The 26,851-nt window shown below is 43.8% G+C and overlaps 2 protein-coding genes across 4 annotated transcripts in view; one reads left to right on the forward strand and one right to left on the reverse strand.

Moving 5' to 3' along the window:
- The window catches only part of spo11 (SPO11 meiotic protein covalently bound to DSB), a 130,292-nt gene that overhangs the window by 31,319 nt on the left and 72,122 nt on the right, over positions 1 to 26,851 (reverse strand). Inside the window, exon 1 of one of the 3 annotated variants that reach the window (NM_001008199.1) lies at positions 6,809 to 6,829. The exons of the other annotated variants lie outside the window; for them this stretch is intronic. The gene's annotated coding sequence lies outside the window, so the exon portion shown is untranslated. Of the gene's footprint in view, positions 1 to 6,808; positions 6,830 to 26,851 lie in introns of those variants that run through there. 3 annotated transcript variants of the gene reach the window in all.
- bmp7.1 (bone morphogenetic protein 7, gene 1) overlaps positions 5,006 to 26,851 on the forward strand; it is a 55,186-nt gene continuing 33,340 nt past the window's right edge. The window contains exon 1 of the mRNA NM_203866.1: positions 5,006 to 5,588. Coding sequence (NP_989197.1) covers positions 5,192 to 5,588 — 397 coding nt within the window. The 5' untranslated portion in view covers positions 5,006 to 5,191. The remainder of the gene's footprint in view (positions 5,589 to 26,851) is intronic.

The following is a 26,851-nucleotide window of genomic DNA, read 5'->3' on the forward strand; positions in this document are numbered from 1 at the left end:
CATAAACATAGTTTCATATTCTGTGGAGACCTTACAGAGAGAGAAAAAATAAGGTATCACTAGTATGGCTTAAAGCTTCTGTACAGATATATGCTTAATGCTTCGTCCCATGTCCTAGAAGCATTCTGTTGTGGAAGAAGGCATTCTGGTTTTCAAGCATATCAGTGCCAGGGTAGACAAACTGGGTTGGAATCTCAAGATTTGCAAATAGAAATATCAACAATAACATCAGTATCTTCAGCAATCATCACAAATCATCCTGTAGCAAGCTTCCATTTCAGAGCTAGTGCTAAATGACTTTCTTGGACTTGCCTGCAGTATACTGAAGGATGTGAATCCGCAGGTTAGGGGCATGTTCTTTTATACAAAAGGAGATCTTTGTAATGCTGAGAGCCATCGGAATGAAAAGGAGGTGCTCAGTGCTGGATAGAATCTGATGGAGAGATAAGAAGTGCCTGGCTCATCCGGGTTTGGCATTTTCAAGCAATTTAAAAAATCCAGATATGGAATAGTTTTTTGACTAACTGCAAAATATAGACTGTCAGTTATGTGTACTTGCAACAATGGACATTTTACTAGCAAAACTGGCTTTCCTTTCCAGGATTCCTTCTGCTTTACGTACAAATGAGGGAAGATCTCCTTACTCTAAATGCCTTTCATGAACATCGTAGAAAAAACAAAATGAATAGAAGCAGCGTTATCGAGACTTTAAACAGAAGAAAACGAATTTTTCTTGCAAAATATAAAATATTTTCTAATTCAACGGATAAGCAAATACCCCTTAGCAATCAACCCCTTGAGGTTCTTATCTTATTAATAATATTGGCACAGTTAAAAACATTTTCCATGGAATACTCTATGGGCTGAAGCTCTCCTCACCAGAGTTTTTATTCATAGTCAGGGGATTTTTGGCAATTTACAGGTTCCAGCTACAGACTAGTTCTGCCTTATCAAGGCTCATCAGCGAGCGTAGAGGAGGGTTTTATGATCTGTGCGTTTAGCTTATAGGGTATTCTATGAAAATGGAAAATTGAAATTTTAGAAAATTAAGTTTCCTGTACACAGACATAGTGTCATGGAAAAATTTGAAAAGTTGCTAAAATTTTATTTTTGCTGCAAATTGGTAATTTGTAGTGATGAGCGAATTTTTTCAGCAGGCAGCGAATTTCCGCATTTCGTCATTGGTTTTGCAAAACTTCCACGAAAATTCACGGTGGAAAAATTAGTTGCACGTCAAAAATAGACACAGTCGCGTCAAATTAGGTGCAGTCGCATCAAAATGGGTGCAGGCGCAGCGAAAAAAAAAAAAAGCAACAAAAAAGTCACGCAAGAAACTCGTTTTGATTTTTCACCATTTCACAAGTTTTCCTGTCGTTTCGCAAATTTTTCGGCAAAGCGAAACGGGACAGATTCGCTCATCACTTGTAATTTCTGATATCTGTCTTTATTAAAACTAGGGACTGAAAAAACAATTGTGTGATTAGATTGCAGCCTAATAAATTGTGTGGGAAAATGTTTTTGAGATAATGGGAAAGACGTTGAGAAGAAAAGAGAGAATTCTTGTTAATAAAATGTTAATAAAAAGGCTACTAAGGAGTGGGTTTATCAGTATTCAGTAGATTTTACTTGCTTGATATAATGTCAGGATTTTTGTTGCATTTTTTATTCTCAGTTATTTATGAGTTGCAACTTGTTCACCGTTCACCATTAAGGCCACCTTGAGATGGACAATATCAGACTGATTGGCCATTATAATTGCCGTTATGCGGGCCATCAGATCGACGACTGCATCCACATGCAGATTCAGTGCTACAGGAAAATCAACCCTAACCGGTTGTTCAGGCTGGTCGCCTGGCACTGTACACAGACAGCAGCTTTTATCGCCCTGTGTATGGCTGCCTTAAGTGGAGTGATAGAAAGATTCCATTTAGAGAGAAACAGAACAGATGTGTCCACTGGTGGAACACCGCAACTTTAAGCTTCGAAATTTACATCAATATAACACCAAGTTAGAAGAAAATTTGGAGAAAATGTTGCTTTTGTTTCTTATTTTTATAATATAAATAAAATTCAATCTCATCGGCAGTGTTGTTAGTGGCCTCCAAACTATGGTGACATTTAGGAGCAGATTTATCGAGTACGAGTTTGAATCCCAAAATGGGTAAAATTCGGATTAGATACGATAATTTCTGATGATGGGAAATGTCACGAAAATGCTTATGAAAAAAATGTGTAATAGTCATGATAATATCGTATTGACGATCCGAAAGTCGCAAAATTTTCGTATGAACGATCGTAAACGGTGTTTTTGGAAGCCTCCCATAGGGCTCAATGGCACTCTGCAGCTCCAACCCGGCCCAAGGAAAGTCTCCCATAGGGCTCAATGGCACTCTGCAGCTCCAACCCGGCCCAAGGAAAGCCTCCCATAGGGCTCAATGGCACTCTGCAGCTCCAACCCGGCCCAAGGAAAGTCTCCCATAGGGCTCAATGGCACTCTGCAGCTCCAACCCGGCCCAAGGAAAGCCTCCCATAGGGCTCAATGGCACTCTGCAGCTCCAACCCGGCCCAAGGAAAGTCTCCCATAGGGCTCAATGGCACTCTGCAGCTCCAACCCGGCCCAAGGAAAGTCTCCCATAGGGCTCAATGGCACTCTGCAGCTCCAACCCGGCCCAAGGAAAGTCTCCCATAGGGCTCAATGGCACTCTGCAGCTCCAACCTGGCCCAAGGAAAGCCTCCCATAGGGCTCAATGGCACTCTGCAGCTCCAACCCGGCCCAAGGAAAGTCTCCCATAGGGCTCAATGGCACTCTGCAGCTCCAACCCGGCCCAAGGAAAGTCTCCCATAGGGCTCAATGGCACTCTGCAGCTCCAACCCGGCCCAAGGAAAGTCTCCCATAGGGCTCAATGGCACTCTGCAGCTCCAACCCGGCCCAAGGAAAGTCTCCCATAGGGCTCAATGGCACTCTGCAGCTCCAACCCGGCCCAAGGAAAGTCTCCCATAGGGCTCAATGGCACTCTGCAGCTCCAACCCGGCCCAAGGAAAGTCTCCCATAGGGCTCAATGGCACTCTGCAGCTCCAACCCGGCCCAAGGAAAGCCTCCCATAGGGCTCAATGGCACTCTGCAGCTCCAACCCGGCCCAAGGAAAGTCTCCCATAGGGCTCAATGGCACTCTGCAGCTCCAACCCGGCCCAAGGAAAGTCTCCCATAGGGCTCAATGGCACTCTGCAGCTCCAACCCGGCCCAAGGAAAGTCTCCCATAGGGCTCAATGGCACTCTGCAGCTCCAACCCGGCCCAAGGAAAGTCTCCCATAGGGCTCAATGGCACTCTGCAGCTCCAACCCGGCCCAAGGAAAGTCACAATACCGAAGCTTTAATGAATCCAAAACTTTCGTACTTGTTGCGACAAATACGATTTTATTGCATAATTTTTGTCGCAAAGTATGAAAAAGATGCGCAAATTAACGGAAAAAACACAGAAAAATACGCACAGTACGAAAACTTAGAAAAAATATGATTTTTTTGTATTCGGAAGCAATAGTACTTTGATGAATGTGCCCCTTAGACAATCTAAATACTGGATCTCTGCTTGTATTTGCTGTACTGTATTGTGTTATAACTTAATATTTGTGTTCCTCAAATACATTTTTACAAAACATGCTATAGTTTGGATGGTGAGGCTAGTAACGCACGAGGAAGACTTGTCACCCAGTGGCAACTGAGCTGTTATCTTACTCGGCACAGAAGAGCCTGCAGGGTCACTCCTGACTTCCTGGACATTCTGATTGGCTGTTTGCAAAGAGACTTGTAAACAGTGAAGCATCATTTTGATCTTTCCTTGCAACCACTATTCAAGAATTACTAATATGGTATTAAATATTATTGTGGAAGGATAGGTTATCCCCCAAGTCATCATGGAGGGGCACATTTTGAGGTGATAATTTTGGGCTGTGGGCTGCTCGGTCCTGTTCTGTCGAGCGGTTGCACAATTCTGGGTGTCATTGTAGTTTAGCTGCCTCCGCTCCCTATAAATTTTATAGCAGTATAAATGCTCGTAAATGTGTGACATTATTACCTTAATACATGCATTAAAAGCACGTACGGAACTGGCCTCAAATCTTGGGATGAATAAAGTAAGCTCAAACTGAGTCTATTATATTTATTATAAGATAAAGAAACTTAACCTATGCCATCAAGGCCTTCTCTGTTTCAGTTGCACTAAAGGTGGCCATACACGTTAAGATCCGCTCGCTTGGTGAGGTCTAAGGGACCGATATCGGCAGCTACAGTCGGCCCGTGTATGGCCACCGTAACATCCAAATCATAGATGTGCTAAAGGCAAAATACTGTATACCAAGGACCCACTTATTTATAGATTGTAAGCTCTTTTGGGCAGGGCTCTCATCACCTTCTGTTTTTCTTATTGGTTACTGTGTATGTCCAATGTATGTAACCCACTTATTGTACAGCGCTGCGGGATATGTTGCCGCTTTATATGTTAATAATAATTCCTCATATTTAGATTGCAAGCTGTCAATGCAAGCATTCCATAATAGAGACAGCTTTGACTGCTAAACTTTCAGCAAATCACTGTGTGCATTATTAGCATCGATTCTGTTTATAGAATGTCCCAAACAGCCTTCCCTGTCGGAGAAAAGGAGGCTAGCCACATATGCCTGTGCCCTCCAGTTGAAATGATAATGAGACACAGACAGTCCTTAATCTGTTTACTTTCAATTACCAAATAGACAGTGGCCCACCCTTGTCTGTAGTCTTGCAAACATCCTGAAGCAACCTGATGGGATTCACAGTGCAGTTATTTCTTTCTCTCTGTTTATGCCCTCCTTCTTACTGCCTGCTCCTCCCACCACATTCAGTCTCCTGCTGGCTCCGTCTGCCTTCACAAGCCACTTAGACTTTGCTAGAGAGACAGAGAGGACAGATCAGACCCTACAGGGCAGAAAAAACAAGGATTAATCTGTATATCTGTCTTCCTTTGTCCTGTCGCCTGTTACAAAGTCTCACAATGACTGGGTTCAGCTGATGCAGAGGAAGCCTCCAGCTGTTCCAAGTTAGTGAGAACTTCAGCTGAGAGTTGGATGCACTGGTTTGATTTAATGCTCATTTATTGATGGTCTCCCCTTTGGAGAGAAGGGCAGGTGCTGTAGGTTTTGCCGTACAGATCCAAGGGAAATGAATGTTCTGCAAAAGAACAAAACGGGTTCTGTGCTCCTTTGGACATACTTCTTGTGGAGGATCATCCTGGCCGACTTCACCTTGGACAATGAGGTGCACTCTAGTTTTATCCAAAGGAGGTTGCGAGGCCAAGAGCGCAGGGAGATGCAGAGAGAGATTTTATCCATCCTGGGGCTGCCGCACAGACCCAGACCCCATTTGTATGGAAAGCAAAATTCTGCCCCTATGTTTATGCTGGATTTGTACAATGCTATGACAGTGGACGAAGAGGAAGCTGAAGGCTTCTCTTATCCATACAAGCCCATCTTTACCACCCAGGGGCCACCGCTGGCCAGCCAACAGGACAGCAACTTCCTCAATGACGCCGACATGGTTATGAGTTTTGTTAATCTAGGTGAGTACTGTTATCCCTTATCTCTTGCCTGGAGATGTCTTAACAGTTTGTTCTAGGTTCCAATAAACTTTCATATATGGCAGAAGTTTTATTGATTATACTATGATTTCAGTAACATTTTCCCATGCTTTACTGCAGAAACAGTCTCTGCAAACACAGGTTTTTAGCATTGCACGGAATTAGATTGTAAGCTTTTTACTTTTCCTTTACCCATTGGTGTCTGCTGGCTTTGAAGCTTTGCTTATTAGGAATGCAGTAGTCATATTTGGCAAAAGCACTTTGCTTGTAGTTTGTTTGGCGTGCCTTCCAGGGCATATTCTCAGGTGGAATGGTCTAGCTGCCTGCTACATCCGAGCAATTTCTTGGGATTGTACATGATCCGACAGGTCTGCGCACTTCTTTTGAAGTAGCAATTACTGTACAGAATAAGAAGAGAGCAGGAAATTCTGAGCCCAGCAGAGTTCAAAGCAGAACGCTCAGTGATTCACACTACGAAAATGAGCACAAATGGACTAGAGCCCTATTAGAGCGCTTAATAACATCCTTCAAACTGCATTGCTGCACCACCCTTTTACTGCTTGTGTCTTTGCAGCAAGGGATTCTCTAATGTGCCTTTTCAAGAAAGATGCATAAAGTAACTTGATTGCTGAAAGCTTAGTGCGTACACGGAACAGTCTCCCAGCATGGGGTTGTGCAAAGTGTTTCATTAAAGGGACAGACACACAAATATCTGTCCGTGTGATAAAATTCCAAATTATATATGTAGACACGTTTTAGACAGGTAAAAATACCCCGTAATATAGCACAGCCTACTAACTAGTATGAACTTCTAATCCCAGCGTTCCCAGTCGGCTATGTGCCGTCGGGGCAGTCAATCTTCATTGCACAGAAAGTTGCATCTGAATCTGCTTCCCTGTTTTCTGTAGATCAGTGGAAACCTTATGTCTTTAAATGATTGTGGGGTTTTGCCGCAGCGATAAAAAAACAGCTTGTGTTGTATAAACAGTGTTGTAATATTTGTTGTTTACATTGTTTTCTCTGTTATTGTTGTAATATCAACCCCCCCCCCTCGTAGGACGAACAACACTAGCAAACAGTCTAGAAGCAAGGGAACAAATATGAGGGCTTGATAAGACTACTAAGGCCAAATTTTCTGCTTAGGGAGAAGATGACTATCTTATGAAGGAGAAATAACCCGTAAAAATAAAATTTGTACAGACCTCTACCTCCCAAAAAAGTTAGTTGAACATCGCTGACAGGAGAGACATTGCGTTGAAACAGTAACTGAAAACCTTTCTGTAGTTCCATTGTTGATTCTTTGGGAACTTGGATTATTAGACTGTCAACACTAAGTAAGAGGGACGCAATCAGCCGGAGAAACAACCCTTTATTTCAAGCAGGTGTTCTCTTATCATAAATTACATTGTAAAATGCAGCATCTGTGATGGTTCCGCTAGCAGCCTATAATTTTAAGTTTAAGATTAGGGTGGCACAGAGTTAAGATGGCTGTACACACATACATGTGCTCAGTTGGTGGGATTGCCAAACAAGTAGATCTTTCACCCATTTTGCCACCCATGTACAGGGCAAAAGTAAGCTGATCTGGTCAGGGCCAACAATTGGATCCTAATGTAGGTCAATGCAGATCTTTTGAGGGAGAACCTCATCTATGAGCCAGTGATTCTGGTTTAGTGGGATTTACAAACCTGCTGGATAGATATCTGGCAGATTTTTAATAGGGATGCACTGAACCCAGTTTTTTGGGTTTGGCTGAATCCACCCCGATGGATTTGGCAAAATACCGAACCGAATCCTAATAATTAGGATCCATAAGGGGCAAAAATCCAATTAACCCTTCCAAATGCTAATTTGGCGAATCCGAACCCCGGTGAGAGAGGCTGAATCCTGGATTCGGTGCATCCCTAATTTTTGACCAGTTATCTGTTTGGCAGGCTTATAGAACAACCCGTGTATGGGTTGCTGAATGCTACACAAGCTAGGGGCCTGCCAGGTGAAGCCCATGTCCTGGCCCTTTTGCTCCAAGTAACAGAGTCTGGAGAGATTACAGGGTGAGTTACAGTCTAGGGGACAGATGTGGCCCTTTAATAGATTTTTATGGCCCCAGGCATGCTCAAGAGCTCTATAGACCTCTTTGAATGACATGAATAATCTGTCCCCAGAAACATATAAAACAGTAGATAAATGGCCCATTGCATGGAGAATCTTAGGTAGCACTGGTCTACGTTACAGACTTTTTGTACTTGCATGGCATTGTATTTCTTCATGCGTCTTTGTGTATCTCAGCAGTCTTGTCTTACTTTATGGCAGGATAAGAACTATAGTTTCTAAAGAGACTTGGCAGGATCAGTAACTAATTCACTGCTGCTTGTAGATGCCAGCAATCTATGCAAGGGTCACGATCAGGTGTTGTGCAATGCTTACGCCCCACTTATGGAAGCCCAGTGAAGTTTGCCCTGTCTTGGTCCTGGAAGGCATAACAGATAACTCTTCATAACTGAAACAGACCTATTTAATCACTATACCAGTACTTCTGGTAGGAATGGATTTAGTATGGGACTGCAGCTGTAAAACACCTTATAAAATAGTCTTGTTCTAAAACCAAAATGAGAAAAGAGTTTGCTGGTTTGTGCATTATCATAGAGTCTCAATATAGTTATTTAAGCAGTATAGTACTGCGAAGGAAATGCTTTTAATGGGACAATGACAATTGAAAAAATGAAATGTCAAAGAAAATAATGTGTGTTGCCCACACAAACCGGGCCTTTAAAAAAATACAGACACCCCCAGGAAATTGGGTTCTTGGAATGAGACCAAAAAAAGTACCAAAACAGCCAAAGTTTCCCTCATTCCTATACAGAGAATACAACTGCAACCAAACTTAAGTTGGCCATACATGTTAAGATCCACTCGCTTGGCGAGGTCACTAAGCAAGCAGATCTTCTCCCGATATCCCCACCTACAGGTGGGCTATATCGGGTGAATTTAGGGGAATTGGGTCGTTTGGCCCTGGGGCCAACAATCGAATTAGAATGCCGAAATAGGCGCGGTTGGTTCGGGGACTACATCAGCGAGCTGATGCAGTCCCGATCCGACTAAATTTTTTAACCTGCCCGATTTCAGGCCAGATATCGGTCGGGCAGGCCCGTCGGTAGTGCCCCTACATGGGCCGTAAAGCTGCCGAATCTGTCTAAGGGGCCGATATCGGCAGCTACAATCAGCCCGTGTATGGCCCCCTTTACTTTAGAGATTGATTTACTGGTTTTCTTTTTTGAAAATGGTGACCAATTTTTTTGTTCTGCCCTATTTTTGGGAAAAAAAGATACATGTTTTTTCCTGCCTATTGTATGAAAAGGCATAACATGGTGCTTTTTTGTAGAATAAAAGACTAAGCCAAACCTGTTTATCGTTCTCCCTCTTCCAACACCCAAGCACATAGGGAACCCTGTATATTCCAAGAGCCATCGAAAAGGAGGTGGTGACAGAACTCACAATTATTATTAAGGAAGCAGACAAGTGCAGAGGTGGCACATAAGTGCACCAGTTTTGCTTGTTTACTGCTATAAAATACACAAAACCCACAGTAACTTGAATGGGAACAGGGAGGATGGACTTTGTTAGAAGGGACGTTTATAGGCAGCGACTCAGTACCAGTGTATAACTCTAAACTCAAAACCGATTTGTTTAGAAAAACTCTAAAAATAATTTTGGTACGAGGAATATTCTGAAGGAAACATTAACCAAAACATGTCAGTTTACAGCAGATGTGGTGGGGTCTAATAGAGTCAAGGAATCCAAAACGCATGAGATACTTCTAAACCCAATTAAGCATCTCATTGGCAGACTATATGGACCAACTGGTTTATTTCTGCTGTCAAATTATATTTGTCTGTTTCAGTGAGAATAAGTGTAGCGGTTTCCTAACGTCAGGACTGAAAACATAGTATAACAGAAAACATAGTATAAATGAAAACATAGTATAACAGAAAACATAGTAGAGTCCCCAATCCAAAAATTCTCATGATTGTCTGCAAAATAATGTATAGAATGTCTTCTTTCTCCATTCGTGAGGTATTTTGAGGATCATAAATCAGCTCCCAGTTGGTGGGAGTGCCTTTGGTGTGTGTAGTTACAGCTACATTATTGCTTGCCTCACATTCAGTCATATGATGCTATTATCTATTAATGACTACACAGAATAGTCCATTGGGACTGGTTTAACAACCAACGAAGAGTACTATAGCAGCCTGTATCATACCTGCAGTCCATTCAAACATGAATAAATCTCTTTAAACAGCTACTGTTATGATATTTATGGGGCACTTTTTATTTCTAAATGACACTGTTTACATAGCAAATAATTCCCTCTGTCATTTAACCTTTTATTCTTCAACCAACAAATGTATTTGTAGCTGTAATATTGGTGTGTAGGCGCCATCTCAGTGCCTTGTGCCTGAGTCTGAGCTTTCAGCCAGCGCTACACATTAGAACTGCTTTCAGCTAACCTATTGTTTCTCCTACTCCCATGTAACTGGAGGAGTCCCAAGCCGGACTTGGATTTCTTATTATTGAGTGCTATTCTGATACCTACTGGGAGCTGCTATCTTGCTCCCTTCCCATTGTTCTGCTGATTAGCTGCTGGGCGTGGGGGGGATATCACTCCAACTTGCAGCGCAGCAGTAAAGTGTGCCTGAGTCTGAGCTTTCAGAAGGAGCCAGCGCTACACATTAGAACTGCTTTCAGCTAACCTATTGTTTCTCCTACTCCCATGTAACTGGAGGAGTCCCAAGCCGGACTTGGATTTTTTACTATTGAGTGCTATTCTGATACCTACTGGGAGCTGCTATCTTGCTCCCTTCCCATTGTTCTGCTGATTGGCTGCTGGGGGTGAGGGGGGGGGGAATATCACTCCAACTTGCAGCGCAGCAGTAAAGTGAGACTGAAGTTTATCAGAGCACAGGTCACATGGCTGTGGCACCCTGGGAAATGAAGAATATGGCTAGCCCCATGGGAAAAACAGATTACAATTCAGGATTCTGTTGGAGAAGCTCTATTAACTGATGCTTTTGAAAAAAAAAACCTGTTTTCCCATGACAGTATTCCTTTAAATTGGCCATACAAAGGTTGATATTGGTCGTTATTGTCCTCTGTATGGGGCCACAGTTATGACCAATATCTAATCAGTACGTGATCACATATACAGTAGATGATGGTTTAGATAATCCTGTTCAGCAAGGACTATACCAAACTCTGGATGCATATGATACCTTTTGGGCCAGATGATCATCTTAATTGATGATTAAACAAGCAGATTTATCCATGTGTGGCCAGGATTACAGCCTTTTGTGACCACTAATAGTAGCTTTCATGCAGGTGTATTTAAGGCAAGTGTTTGACACTGTAAAGCTGTAACTTGATTATGAGTATTATGTCATACTGAACATCTACGGAGAATAAATGAGAGTAGGCATAGGTAACAAAGTTTTATAGCTGGTGTGTTTCTAAAGGTCCCCATACACGGTAAGATCCGCTCGTTTGGCGAGATCGCCAATCGAGCGGATCTTCCCCCGATATCCCCACCTATGGGTGGGCGATATCGGGGAGCTCGAAGTTAAAAAAAAAAAATAAATAATCCGATCGTTTGGCCCTGGGGCCAAACGACCGGATTATATAGGCGGCAATGTATCAGTCGGTTCGGGGACCGCATCAACGAGCCGATGCAGCCCCCAATCCAACTGAATCTTTTAACCTGGCCGATCGATATCTGGCCAATTTCAGGACCGATATCGGCAGCTATTATCGGCCCGTGTATGGGGACCTTAAGACTCAAATATTGGAACTAAATGTTGACATCAACCTTTGGGTTTCTGTTCTAAGATGGGAGTATCGGCAGTGCATCATGAAGCCTACTGGAGCTTATCTTGTCTTACAGTGATTTGTGCTGATAGAGCGATGCAAAGACCTAGCCATCTGAGATACAATCATTCTTTTCTTTGAATGGATAGAATTGTTAAGAGTGGTATTTCTTAATGGATTTTCTCATTTTTTTTCTAATCCCTTTAGGGCTCTATTCTTTAAAAAGGTTCCTTTGTATCCCTTACCACGATGAAAACTGATTTAACTAGCATTAAGTTATATACCTTTGTAATTTGACCAAATCCTCACCCATTTTATGTTCATCTCTCCCTTGAAATGTGAGCTCTTTAGCTACAAAGAATGCTATCTTAACTGGAACCAACACTATGGGGCAGATTCAGAAGTACGAGTTCGAATCCCGAAATGGGTAAAATTCAGATTAGATACGATAATTTCTGATCATCGGAAATGTCACGAAAATGCTTACGAAAAAATCATAATAATAGCGATAATATCGTATTGGCCATCTGAAAGTCACAAAATTTTTGTATCCGAATTACCGTAAACAGCAGGAAAACCTTTCTGACTTTGATCCTTCTGTGCATGTTTTTGGAAGCCTCCCATAGGACTCAATGGCACTCTGCAGCTCCAACCTTGCCCAAGGAAAGTCTCCCATAGGGCTCAATGGCACTCTGCAGCTCCAACCCGGCCCAAGGAAAGTCTCCCATAGGGCTCAATGGCACTCTGCAGCTCCAACCCGGCCCAAGGAAAGTCTCCCATAGGGCTCAATGGCACTCTGCAGCTCCAACCCGGCCCAAGGAAAGTCTCCCATAGGGCTCAATGGCACTCTGCAGCTCCAACCCGGCCCAAGGAAAGTCTCCCATAGGGCTCAATGGCACTCTGCAGCTCCAACCCGGCCCAAGGAAAGTCTCCCATAGGGCTCAATGGCACTCTGCAGCTCCAACCCGGCCCAAGGAAAGTCTCCCATAGGGCTCAATGGCACTCTGCAGCTCCAACCTGGCCCAAGGAAAGTCTCCCATAGGGCTCAATGGCACTCTGCAGCTCCAACCCGGCCCAAGGAAAGTCTCCCATAGGGCTCAATGGCACTCTGCAGCTCCAACCCGGCCCAAGGAAAGTCTCCCATAGGGCTCAATGGCACTCTGCAGCTCCAACCTGGCCCAAGGAAAGTCTCCCATAGGGCTCAATGGCACTCTGCAGCTCCAACCCGGCCCAAGGAAAGTCTCCCATAGGGCTCAATGGCACTCTGCAGCTCCAACCCGGCCCAAGGAAAGTCTCCCATAGGGCTCAATGGCACTCTGCAGCTCCAACCCGGCCCAAGGAAAGTCTCCCATAGGGCTCAATGGCACTCTGCAGCTCCAACCCGGCCCAAGGAAAGCCTCCCATAGGGCTCAATGGCACTCTGCAGCTCCAACCCGGCCCAAGGAAAGCCTCCCATAGGGCTCAATGGCACTCTGCAGCTCCAACCCGGCCCAAGGAAAGCCTCCCATAGGGCTCAATGGCACTCTGCAGCTCCAACCCGGCCCAAGGAAAGTCACGATAAAGAAGCTTTAATGAATCTGAAACTTTCGTACTCATTGCAACAAATACAATTTTGTCACTTAAATTTTGTCGAAAACAATCGTAATTTGATGAATGTGCCCCTATGTTTAATCTGTCTTAATCTCTATGTATCTCTAAAAATGACCAAAGAGGAGCCAGTTTTCAGGGTGTTCAACTGATCATCAGCATGGCATATGGTTTCTTATTGCATAAATTAGCGTCACATGAGGTTGCGCTGATCCAACCAACTTAGTGCAGCTTGACCTTGCTAGGACATTGCCTAACTGTTGAGGTAATTACACTATGGGACTATAGATGGCCAATTTAGAGGCATATAGGCATGTTACAAGGTCCAGTAGCGTTGTTGGCCGCAGTTGGCCATCCACATGTATCATAATGATTGACTGATTAGACGACAAGCTGCTAAATTGTTGCGAGAGCCCAGAGATCATCCTATGAAGTCCCAGTCATGAATTTATGCTACACAATTCATTGAAAATCCTTGCCTTTTCAATAAACCAGCTAGTCTGTACTACCAGCACAGCTTTGTGGAAAGTAATAGTTTAAAAAATATTACTTTATTATGTGTTATCACAAAAGCTGAAGACTTGTGTTGAATGGACCCCTTAGGTCAGGGGTTGGCAACCTACGGCCCGCGGGCCATGTCCGGTCTTTTTAATCCGGCCCACTGACTCTGCAAGTCTCATCACGCGAGACTTGGCGTCTGGGGACTGACGAGTGGAAACGGTGTAACACTGGCCAGGCCTGGCCCGTCTGTCAAATTTTAAAAGTCAAATGTGGCCCCTAAGCCAAAAAGTTTGCCCAGCCCTGCCTTAGGTTATAGGAAATGATTTCAAAAGTAATTATAAACCGCATCATGTACAATGCTAGAACACATCCTATCCCTTCATTGTCCCTTGGATCAGACTATCTCATTGTAAGCCTGATCTTAAAGTTTATTTAGTACTGGAAAGGTTTGATGGCTGGAAGCAGAAGCCACCCGTGCATTTAATCTATAGATTACATCAAGGTTTTGTGTTGGGAGCAGGAAAACAAAACGTCTGCTGCGATTTGCCCTAACTTGTCTGTATCCAGAAGCAAAACTGTCTCGAGACAGTGTCGGTGTGGGACTCTTAACTCTGAAAATGCCAGATTCATTTTTAATTTAATTTCCAAAATTATCAGAAGATTCCATGTAAACAGGTTGCCAGGTTTTGCCACGGAAAAAGCCCCATGGACTCCATTGGCTGCCAAAGAAGAGTTATGCGGTAAAAAAAAAGTTGCCCATTGGCTTCAATGCAAATTTTTGCCGTTTCGCAAATTTTTCAGCAAAGCAAAATGGGACAGATTCGCCCATCACTACTGAGGAGATACTTCAGATGAAAATGATGCTATAGGACCATGGTGATAAGCTTTTTGTTGCTTTTATATAAAAATACATTAATGTTAACATGACATTTCCTGGATTTGTAATCTCTTACCAACAAGATATCACAGTCTTTTGTCAAATCATTTACCAGGTTGAATTTTGATTAAACAAAAAGTCAATGCACAATGATTCAGGTTTCAATGGCAGCCAAGGCGTCAGGACTGGACGGTTGCTGCTTACTGGAGGCCCAAGGGACAGTTAAATATATGAGCAGATATCTGCTTGATATTGATATTCCTAAAACTAGACATATTGCATGTCAGGCCTGAGGCAGTTTTATCAGACTGCCGTTCGATTCTGTAGGATCGCAGCTAATCTGTCATTTATGATTCTGTATGAATGGTTTTTGTCACTGGTGGTTTCCAAAGCCACCAAATCGGATTACTGTAAGTGCTGGATAGCAGTAGATAGGCTTGCAGTCTATGTTTCTTTAATATTTGATCTAAATCAAAGTCTTTTTTTATTAAAATCCATTGGCAGTTCTGGTAAAACAGAATTATTAGTGTGCATTGTTGCATGGCGTACAGCTACAGCATCTTCAAACCAAATGCTTGTATTTGCACATGTTCTTAGATCTGATGGAACTGTCTTGTCTACTTAGCCCCCAACGCAGGACAGCCACCACTTTCCGCATTCTACCGGAATCCGCTGTGTACAAACACGCTTATGCATAGTTCTGCCTATTTAAGCGCCCAATATACAGTCATTGTCATAATATTGACAGTTTTAACTAGCCCCACCATACAGGTCTGAATAAGTTATTTTACCAATAATGCAGTCAGAAGATAAAAACGATGAAAAAGAATCTCTTAGGTTTATACAAACAACATTCCACGAAGGTAATTCTGCATAACTGTGGTTATGTGAATATTTATAGGAAGTGTGACACCTGAAACAAAAAGTATACCTTTTTCCACATGATACAAAAAGGATTCAGCACCTACATTTGCCGGTATTATCATCTGCCGCCAGGTTTGGAGACATTCCGGGAAATGCACACAAACTGTCTTTAATCTCCCTGAGTTGCCAAATGACTGTAAACATGTCACGGAATTCTCAAATCTTCCTGTAAATCCCACTCTGCCTAAATATAGAAGGTCTGGCCAGTTAGTGACATGGTTTCATACTGGAAAGATGAAGAAATAAGGGTTTGCCAATGCAGGTTATGAGAACTGCAAATCCATGAACGAAGAGTGAAAATCTCAACAGCAATCTGGCATCCTCAGCGTACAGTGGTGGAGATCATGAACTGTGAGAACTAGGAAAGGGTTGTTATGTTAGGTTAGCCAGACTCTTGGCAATCTGATGATTTCACCTCTTTGCCCAGCTGACAAGATGCCATCAATAAAACGGAATGGGCTTAAGGCTTAACACGCTAATTGCAAAAGGCACAGGTCAAAATTTTGGTGGTTATAGAGCAGGGGTGGGCAAACTTTTTTAGGCTCAGGGGCCACATTGACTTAAAATTTGACAGACGGGCCAGGCCAGCGCCGTCTCCGCTCGTCAGTCCCCTAGGTTTTGAGTGGCTGCGCTTACATGCAGTCTTGACGCCAAGTCTCCTGTGATGAGACTTGCGGAGTCGGGATTTTCTGAAAGACAGAAGATTGTGGACTGCGGTCTCTGCTAGGGAAAACAACACACCACCAATCCTCGGCAGGCCGGATTAAAAAGACCAACGGGCCGGACGTGGGCCATAGTTTGCCCACCCCTGTTATAGAGGAACTTTTGCACAAACAAAATATGTTCTTTCCTGAATAATTATTGATCAGTTCTTACTTAGGGCTGTACCAAATTCAGAATTTGGGGGTATGCCTAAATACTGAATCTCCCAAGAAGTATTTGGCCTGACTAAAGCCAAAATCTGAACTAGAATTCTGCAAAAAGGTCTAGGGTTCATCTGAATCCCAAATCGAGTCCTGGATTTGGTGAACCCCAACTTTGGGCCCACACTCTGCAATGTTGGATCAGCTTCGGGATATTGACTTCACAATTTGGAAGGGACTGAGTTGTATGAATTATTTGTGCTCATATGGCCTATTGGAAACACTGTTGTTTTCAAAATAATAACCGATCAGTAAAATATTTCTGTAAATTGCACTTTTGTAAGTGGAAACTTGTGTGTTCAAAGAGGCACATAAAGGAATGCGTATTCGCATACCCACATGCTACACAAAGCCGTAAAACCAAGGGGATTTTTTTTTTTTACACAGTAAATTTTTTTCCTGGCTTGTAAAAAGAAAGCTTTTTAATTGTTACATTAGGACTGTCCATCTGGAGGTCTGTGTGCCAGATCTGACCCTCCAGGGAATTTTTATTGCCCTCTGCTAAGCCAGGGGATCGTCATCCTCTTTCCATTGTATGACATCAACAATGCATAGGAGGAAAAGAAGAGTTTTCAGTGCCTTGATAGGAGGGGCGTGCTCTGTTCTCCAGATTGTTCTTGGTGGGCAAGAAAGAGTTTTTGAAATTGATGTAAATGATGGATAGTTAGGGTTGTTACCGAGGCTTCATGACAGTGTTATCATTATGATAGAAGGATCGGAACAGGTGATACCTCTATGTATAATGTGTGTAAAGCACTAAGGAATAAGTCTGTGATATATTAATAAAGGTTTAAATCAAGGAGAACACAGATCATTGGGAATGCTGCCAACATGAACAATCATAATTCCTATTGTACACCTTTTCACAGAATTTTGTGTTGTAGTTGTGCTATTGTATCATTTGCAGATAACATTTGCCCCTACGGCTGTGCAGGACCTGGTATGGCGCCCGCGTGCTGATTAAAGCAATCGACATTGTTTACGTATCCAAGAGAATGAAAAAAAAAAAAAAAAACAATATAGAAAGAATTGTTTTTTCTTTAAGCGGCTTATGAATTCACTGTAGCTGAATGAGGAACTTTTCCAAGGCGGGGCTGTCCATCTGGAGGTCTTCAAAGGAATTTTTATGGTCTCTGGGCTAGGTGCTGGACCCAAAGGTTAGCAAGGAATTACCCAAAAATATCATGGAAAAAAAATAATATCACTAAAAATTTTTTAATTTCAAACAGTGTCAGTCAAAGGGCACCACTGTCTGAATTCTTTTAAAAACGTACAGAATCCATAGCAGGATCCTTCGAAGCAATGCGAAATGCCCCATACAGGAAAGCCAAAGACAAGCCCAAATTACCCCCAATCATCGCAAAACCATGGAAAGCCTGGGCAATAGCTTCTAGGCTGAGCATTTAGGCTACCCTCCTACCTTCGACGTTCTGCCCCTTGGGGAGAAACTCCAACTCCCAGTACATCTCACTCCTGCCAGACTTACACTACTGGCACAGACTAGGGGTGCATCACCTTAAGGACCTGTTAGCTGAGGGTTCATTTGCTACTCTGGCCCAGCTAAGAGAGGAACGTAATCAACCATCAATCCTCATGTACCGCTACCTCCAACTGCATCACGCCTTTGCAGCCCAGTTTGGCTCACTGGCGGTCAGTAATACAACTCAGCCCTTTGAATCCAGAATATGGGACCCCAACCCCATCTCTGATCTTTATAAAATGGGACCCCTTTTGAGAAGGCCACAGTGCGATGGACAAGGGACGTTCCTCATTTAGAGGAAGATACCGGGTAAGGAGCTACCAGTGAACTATATGGCCACCTGATCTCAACTTAAGGCAAAATGGTGCTATTCAGAATAACTCATAGGACTTATACCAACACACAGAATCATGGGTTCTCTCTTACACTTGCAAACAGGACAGAATCCTTCAGTTGATATTATTAGCTCTCCGTTTATGTTTCTCTTCCTGGTTTTAGGAGTTTGAGGGGCTACTGGCATGACTAACTATTACAAACGACAAGACGTCCAGGCCGCAGAGCAGATAATGACTGACCCATGGCGTGGCAAAATAGGAAAAAGTTCAGCTTCCGAGAACATGCACATCATTTAGCTGCAAGGCACAGTTCAAAGCGCTTGGAATATATTACACATTTTGAGAATGCTTGGGAAATGTTTGTATTTGGCCTTGAAATGTGGGACTAAAAATAACTGGTCTTTAAAGGATACCGAGAATTTCTAACATGTTCACATCTCACCTCATTTTTCCAGATCCATTCAGCACCGCATTTGGCACATTTACCGCCCTCTTCTAAGGGCACAGGATTTTCATAAAGTGGAATTTTTTTGCCTTTCTTTCTTACATTGTGGCAGTGTAACCTGCGTAGCATGCACGCTCTTCCTTTTTTTCTTTTTAGTATTTATAGGCACTTGAGGGTTTCATTTTTTCACCAGAGCTGGGTTTTTTTTTGTAAAATGAGCATACTGGTCACAAACTGGTGTGAAATGATTGTGTAGAGGTACAATTCATAACAGGATGCCTGTTCATTGCGCCTTTTGAATGGCAGGTTCTTCCTACCACCTCTTTTTCTATTGGACCTAGTGCTAGGTGTCAGGCAGTGCGGGCACAACTGCTTAGTGTATTGCATTTCAATGTGCAGAAACTTGCATGTTTTTTCACCTGCAGTTGTCCATCAGCACCATGATGTGGTCCTTTTCCAGCAGGGCTCCTCAACCTTTCTTACTCGTGAGCCACAGTCAAATGTAAAAAGACTTGGAGAGCAACACAAGCACCATAAAAGTTCATGGAGGAGCCAAATAAGGGCTGTGATTGGCTATTAGGCAGCCTCTATGCACCCTATCAGCTTACGGGGGGCTTTATTTGGTAGGAAATCTTGTTTTTATTCAACCAAAACTTGCCCCCAAGTCGGAATTCAAAAATAACTGCCTGGTTTGGGGGCACCAAGAGCAACATCCAAGGGGTTGGGGAGCAAAATGTATTGAGATCAGATAACTGTCTGGGAGGCCAAGTGATTAAAGCAACCCAATTTGAGCTGGAGCATTGGTGGCCAAATCAAGTAAGGATCTGCTCATTTTGTGACCGCATCAGTTGAGTGGATCTTTAAGTGTAATGTAAAATGAGCAGGCTTTACCAGGTGGTAGGATGATCTGAGAGTTTGCTTCCCTGGTCAACGACTGGATCACATGGAGCTCTGATGCAAATTTAATGGATTATCACAACCTTTCTTCTCGTACATAACCCCTGATATCTGTAGTTCTGGATCCATCATAGTGCCCTCTGCTACTTGCCTTGGCTCTACATCTAAACAGATCAACTTGTACAGGGAGGGTGACCATATTCCTTTGGGGAAGAACCCACGGAGCGTTCGCTTCTTTTTCTGAAGTTGCCTGCAGGAGGAAACTTTGTGCGACTTTGGATTACTTAGGCGATGCAAAGGGCTTTCCACTGGTGACTCCTATTGTTGCTGGTGGAAAGCCTTTTTGAACAGTCTGTCCCTGCGATAATAGTGATCTATAGCGGGGGACTCAACCGCTCCACACTTTTTCAGTTTAAGCCCCCTTGAAGGTCCAGTGTTTGGCCAGGACATTACTTGCAGGTCCAACCTTTGGTCAGGGCCCCCTTTGGTTCTAAAATGTGTACACATATAGGATAACATTGTTGTATCGGTGGTTTGGCCACAGTTCCAAGAATATCTAGGAGGACAAATACATTTTCATTGCAAAACTCACCCTATCTGACCTTTAAACTACAATGCCAGGTCGCCATTCTCCCCAATTCCCATCCTCAGTGGCTCCCCTGCCACCGCTCCAAGCCCCACAGTTTGGGAACCACTGTTTAAGGCCAATGGGGGTACAGAATACATTATTACAATTAGAGTTCTTCTCTGTAGTTTCCCCTTTAATGAGTGGATTGGATGGGCCAGTAGGTTCTTATCTGCCGTCAGATTCTGTTTCTAAAAGAATTCCTAAGTGTGTATATATTAAAAAACAAATCGTAGACAAAAAGCCAAGGTTGGATTGGGGCTTTGAAGTGAACGAGTGTGGCGCGGTGATGTAACACTGCGGGGTGCAAGGAATAAACGTTCTGTAAGAGTTGAAACATTTCCTCCGGGGGAATGTATTATAAAGCGAGCGCGGGTTGCAGGCATTTGCAGCTGTAAGCTGGCTTGTGTTAAGAGATTTAAGTCTGGAAGGGGTTGCTCAGCATTCCAGCTCACAAAAGCCCCCCTCTGGTGAGCAGCCAAAGGTTAACAGAGATGTCACACAGTTTTTTCTGTGGGGAGAGAGCTGTAAGATATAAAAACTATGAGGCCAGCTGTGTTAACAGTAACCCCTTCCTCCTCACTGTTATTCCTCAAAAAGAAAAAAAACTCGCCGCCTTCATAAACCAAATATTTTCATGGATATCTGACCCGGGTTTGAACTAATATGGATGTGGCTTTCCCACATTGCGATCAGCGAGGCTACTCCTTGGCTGCCGGTAAACCTACATACCGTGAAGCTACAGGCTTGGTGGCATCTTCAATATGGTGATGGTAGGCTTGGGGTGTAAGTTGCAGTTTTGGAACCAGTAAGTAGTGAATATCTTAATAGCACCATGTCCTCCTTCCTGATATTAGAATGTAATTGAATGCAGTCGTTGGCTTATGTTAGACCAGAGCAAGATGGCTGCTGTAGTGTTGGTGGAAAGGCTTCTCATTGGAGCATCTTCTTGCATCTATAATTAAGTTTGGGAAATCTAAGGGACACTAGCCTTGATAGGACATGGAGCTCCGTGATATTAGACTTTCTGTAGATATGAAACTGCCTTCTGCTGGTCATGATTACACAGTGTGTCAATCTGTATTAGATTTTTTTAACCTAAGTCACGAGGTCCTCCAGCAGCTGAAATGCTGCCAGCCGCCCATTGTACTGAGCTGGCAGTTTGTCTATACAAGCATTATTGGAATGTTGTCCTTCCCTTACGTTATCCTGCCAACTGTTAATATGTAACGTTTAATCACCTGCTGAAATGACCCCTGTTGGGAAAGAGTCCCCTACATTATTACCTTTATGAATGAAGTGATTAAAGGAGGAACATCAATAGTTTCTCTGTTCAATGGGCAGGGTTGGCGCTGGCCCTCCTGCTACCACCTGCTACCCCTCCGCACTTACATTTCTGCACTTGGACCACAGTAACGGGGGGGGGGGGGGGGTGGCAGGTACTCAAGCAGAGAGGGCAGGTTCTCACCACTACCAAAAGCAGTATGGGACTAAAGCAATCAGTCTCTGTATTGTTTCATTGTTCATATCCATCCAGATTTCTAAATTGTAGCTGCTGATATCGGTCCCTTAGACCAATTCAGCAGCTTATCAGCCCATGTAGGGGCAGGAACTACGGGCCTGCCCGAATGATATCTGGCCTGAAAATGGCCAGATATCGATAGGACAGGTTAAAAGATTTCGTTGGATCAGGGACCGCATCAGCGCCCATTGCCGCAGTTATAATTCGATCGTTTGGCCCCATTAGCCTACATTTGCCCGATATCGCCCGCCCGTAGGTGGGGATATCTGGAAAAGATCGCCAAGTGAGCGGATCTTAATGTGTATGGCCACCTTTACAGTGCCTTCAATATGTCACCAAATTAGCAACAAAGTAGAGGGCTGTCTACTGGTGCATGGGTCATAAATATATAGGACGTGAACTTGACTCTAACCCACCCTTAGTAGACCCGAGCCCACCCTTAGTAGACCCGAGCCCACCCTTAGTAGACCCAAACCCACCCTTAGTAGACCCTAACCCACCCTTAGTAGACCCGAACCCACCCTTAGTAGACCCGAACCCACCCTTAGTAGACCCAAACCCACCCTTAGTAGACCCTAACCCACCCTTCGTGGACCCAAACCCACCCTTAGTAGACCCAAACCCACCCTTAGTAGACCCGAACCCACCCTTAGTAGACCCTAACCCACCCTTCGTAGACCCGAACCCACCCTTAGTAGACCCGAACCCACCTTCTGGTGATGTCACATAGGGGATGGCCACTAACATCACTTCTACTGCAAATGAATGGCACAGTGATTGAAGGTGGCAGATCTACCAATACCGGCAGCTGGAACTGCTACCTGCCTGAGCCGAGGGTCGGACTGGGCCGGAGGGACACAGGAAAAAACCTGATGGGGCCTGGGCCCCACCAACCTGGATTTGTGGCAAGGCCACAAAGGCCTGGGCCTAGGGCAGTACAAATTTAGGGGTGGCATGCCGCCCAAGCCGCACTGAAACTTTGCACACATACAGAGCAATAGGGACAGGACACGCAGAAAACTTCAAAGTGTCCTGGCACCAATGCTCCGTATGTAAGCTAAATGGACACGCATGCACTGGGGGGCGGCCTCGGGGTGCTGCAATCACAAATCCGGTGTTGGACCCAGATTAAATTCCTGTAAATACTATTGCAAGTCACGCAAATTAATAAAAAAATACGCACAGTATGAAAACTTAGAAAAAATACAAATTTTATGTATTCAGAAACAATCGTACTTTGATGAATGTGCCCCTTAAGGGTCCTATTGTGGGGTATGTAGCTCAGGCAGTATAGTCTGTGGGGTACAATACGGCAGCTGATACCCACAGGTGTAAATAATATCTACAGAAAAGTCTGTTCTGCTGTATGTACAACGAGCTATGCACTCATATGGAAAATAAACCACTCTTATAAATACAGAATATTTTCCATTTACAGATAAAAACATTTTGGGCTTAATTAACTCTGAAAAATGCTTAGCATTTCCTGGAGCCGCTCAGTTTGATGAGCATGGGGTTTTGGTCATTTTTGTCAGCTGAAACGCATTGCATGGATTGGTGAATGATAAATCAACTGCTCTGGGTTTTTCCTTTATGGACTCAGAAGGTGGCACCTTTATCATCTTATTAAACTATATATATCAGTAACACACTAGTCACGCTGATAATCTCGTTGGTATGGTTTCGCTGCTAATTGGCTTGGCTTAACGAGTGGGTTAATGAAATAGTCATGTTGCGCAGATTTGGGGGCAGATTTATCAACATTCCGATTTTTGTGGTTTAAGAGTTTTTTTTTAAAAAATCACGACTAAACTCATTTCCACAAAATCCACGAATGTCTAGTTATTAAAGGAACAGTAACACCAAAAAATGAAAGTGTTTTAAAGTAATTAAAATAAAATGTACAGTTGCCCTGCGCTGGTAAAACTGGTAAGTTTGCAACAGAAACGCTATATAAATGAGCTGCTATGTCAACATGGGGGCAGCCATTGAAGCTGGGAAAAAGCACATAGCAGATAACAGATAAGCTCTGTAGAATATAATGGGGTTTTATCTGTTATCTGCTAAGTAACCTGTGCCTTTTCTCCTGTAAATGGCTGCCCCCGTGGCTACACAGAAGCTGCCGATATGGGTCCCTTAGACAGATTTGGCAGCTTATCGGCCCGTGTATGGGCACTACCGACGGGCCTGCCCGACCGACATCTGGCCTGATATCGATCAGACAGGTTAAAAAATTCCGACGGATCGGGGACCGCATCGGCTCATTGATGTGGTCCCCAAACCGACTGCGCCCTTAACAGTCATTATAATTCAATCGTTTGGCCCCAGGAAATTATACTAAATTCACCCGATATCGGGGGGATATCAGGAGAAGATCCGCCCGCTTGGCAACCACCTGGCCAGCATTTGACCAGCCTAGCCAGTAAAACACCAACTAAAGCCGAGGCTAGTATTACAGATTTACCGGCAATGTACTTGTAACCTAATAATCCCATTCCTCCCCTTCTCCACTGCCCAATTCCCCTTATAACAACAGCCCCACCCCATGTTGTCATCACCCCGCCCCCCCCAAGTGCCCTTATTGCTGCCCCCCACCCAAAGGCTGGTATAATACAGGCCAACCCTAAGTGTACCCCATGTAAGCATAAAAAGTGACAAATATTTATTCCAGCTCCATTACTTTGCATGTTATTTTGACTATTTTTTCACTTTTTGTTGCTGGGGGCCCCAATGAAAATGGAAGGGGGCGGGGAGAACAATAGCGGAATACATGTTGGCAATTACTAAGCTATATCTTTTCAACTAAGCATTTTGGTGCATAGGGGGGCGCCTGTGTACATTGATACATACATATACAGGCAGAGATTTCTGAATCAGTAAACGCTATCACTTCTGCACGGTGATAATAATAATAATAATAATTCTAACTGTGTTTGACTCAGCCCTACCTGCACTTACTGCCAGGAATTCGGAAACTGAGCTACTTAAAGGGTGTCCCGTAATGGCTCTCAAGCCGACGCCTGGCGTTCATCACGCTGAAGCTGTGCAGAGCTGTCAAATTAAACATTTCTTTTCCCCTTTCCTACTCCAAACCTCAAATTAACAGAGCAAGCATTAAATGTGTGATAGGGCTAACGGCATATTACATTCTCACTAATTAAAAGCAGGGTCACTTCCCGCATGTTATGGAATTTTTACTGGTGGTGTTGGAGTATTTGTACATTAAATGAGCGCAATTGTAACACTCTCGCATTTCACTTAATCCCTGCATTCCTGCCTCTAATGCACAACACCATGCACACATCTCCTCATTAACCCTTAACCAACTGCCAACTTACACGCAAATGCCATCGTTTCCTTATCATGAGTTTTCTGTACAAATAAATGTAATTTGTAGATTGTTAGCTCCTTTGGGCAGGGCTCTCTTCCCCTCCTGTATCGGTTACTGATTGCTTTATATGTTACTCCTTGTAGAGTGTAAGCTCTTTTGGGCAGGGCTCTCTTCACCTCTTGTATCGGTTATTGGTGGCTTTATATGTTACTCTGTGTGTCCAATGTATGAAACCCACCTATTGTACAGCGCTGTGGGCAGGGTCGGACTGGGGGTGCAGGGCCCACCAGGGCTCCCGCCCCAGGGGCCCTGCAGGTGCCCCAGCCACGTCTCCTAACCCCCCCTGACGTCCTCCCCGAGCGCGTATACATTGAACGCGTCAGGGGAGGAACAGTCAGTAGGGGGAGCTCCGGCAAAGGTCGGACTGGGCCGCTGGGGCCCACTGGGATTTTTCCCGGTGTCCCAGCGGCCCAGTCCGACCCTGGCTGCGGGATATGTTGGCGCTTTATAAATAAGTGTTAATAATAAAATAATGTCGCACTGCTGGGTATGATATATAATAAGGGCAGCTTTTGGTATGGGAGGTTAAAGGTAAAAAGTGACTGTAGTCTGTAGTCGCTCATCTTTACATGGTATGTATTCTCCGCTGATCTTACCCAAAATTACCTTTAACTGTAAGTATTGAGAAGAACGGCCATTCTTCCCATTGCCCATCTATAGTGGTCTTTATTTGCCCCCCCCAAATGGTGGCCATACACAGGCAGATTTAAACTGCCACCTTATCTGTCTGTGTATGGGGACCCGCAACAGACTAAGAAATGGCCGAAAATCAGCCAGCTCTCAATTGGGCAGGTTTGATTTTTTAGTTGAATCAGGGACTACATCGGCTCATTGATACAGTCCACACTTTCACTGCCGGTTGGTTGCAAATGACAGGTCCCCCTGTTAAAGTAAAAAAACATAAAAAAAAACATGAAAAGCGATATGATGTTTGTTCTGTGGCTGGGAAATGAATGAAGGTTCTAAGCACAAGAAGCATTCATACAAAGATATTACCAGCATATATAAAACGCCTGCAATAATCCTGGATTCAGTTCGAGATTCAGCCAAATCCACTCTCCAGGCTGAACCGAATCTGAATCCTAAAAATCATGTGACTTTTTCTTATGTAAACACAGAATTTAACCTGTACGCAACCTAGGATTGATTCCGGTATTCGGCCACATCTTCTACGAAGGATTCGGGGTTCGGCCGAATTCAAAAAAAGTGAATTCGGTGCATCCCTAGATCTTTCCCCATTAAACTTTTCTTTGCTTTAAAAAAAAATATAAAAAGTCTTGTAAGCAAAGAGCCATTAGAACCCATTAGAGGTGTGGAAGTGCTGCCTGTATTCTCACTGAATGAATCCAAGCTCGTTCTGCAGGTTCACGGCCATCGGGTGTGGCTGCATAGAGGCAACGGGCGTGCCCCAGACAATCCTCTGGCAGCCTTTTTGGCATTGGTTCCTTACCAAAGTAGGTGGGCTGCTCATCACCCTATAGCAGTGTATGACACTTCCATGGAGCACTCATCTGGATGCCTTTAGTGCTTACGTGCGGAGTTATGCTCTTTCAGAAGACGAGTGGCCACAAGATTGATTGGTCGTTAGAGAGACCAAACAGTAAATATGCTTTATAAGGAAGTTGGCCGGCTGACATGGAAGCAAAGATGCCATTTGGGAAACCATTGCTTAACATTGTGCCTCTGTTCTATTGTTATTGCCAGACTGCCAGTAACTATTAGTATTGTCTGACCCAAACCAAATCAAATCAGAAAACTTTATTGTGAGGGCCCCGTGATTTCTGATGGCGGGCTTGTATGAAAGCATATACATCACATTCTCTTCCGGTTTGGGCTTTAGACGATAGCGCTTGTAATGGTCGGTTTCGTTGATGGACAATTC

Source organism: Xenopus tropicalis, chromosome 10 (genome assembly GCF_000004195.4).
Source record: "Xenopus tropicalis strain Nigerian chromosome 10, UCB_Xtro_10.0, whole genome shotgun sequence".
Taxonomy (NCBI): domain Eukaryota; kingdom Metazoa; phylum Chordata; class Amphibia; order Anura; family Pipidae; genus Xenopus; species Xenopus tropicalis.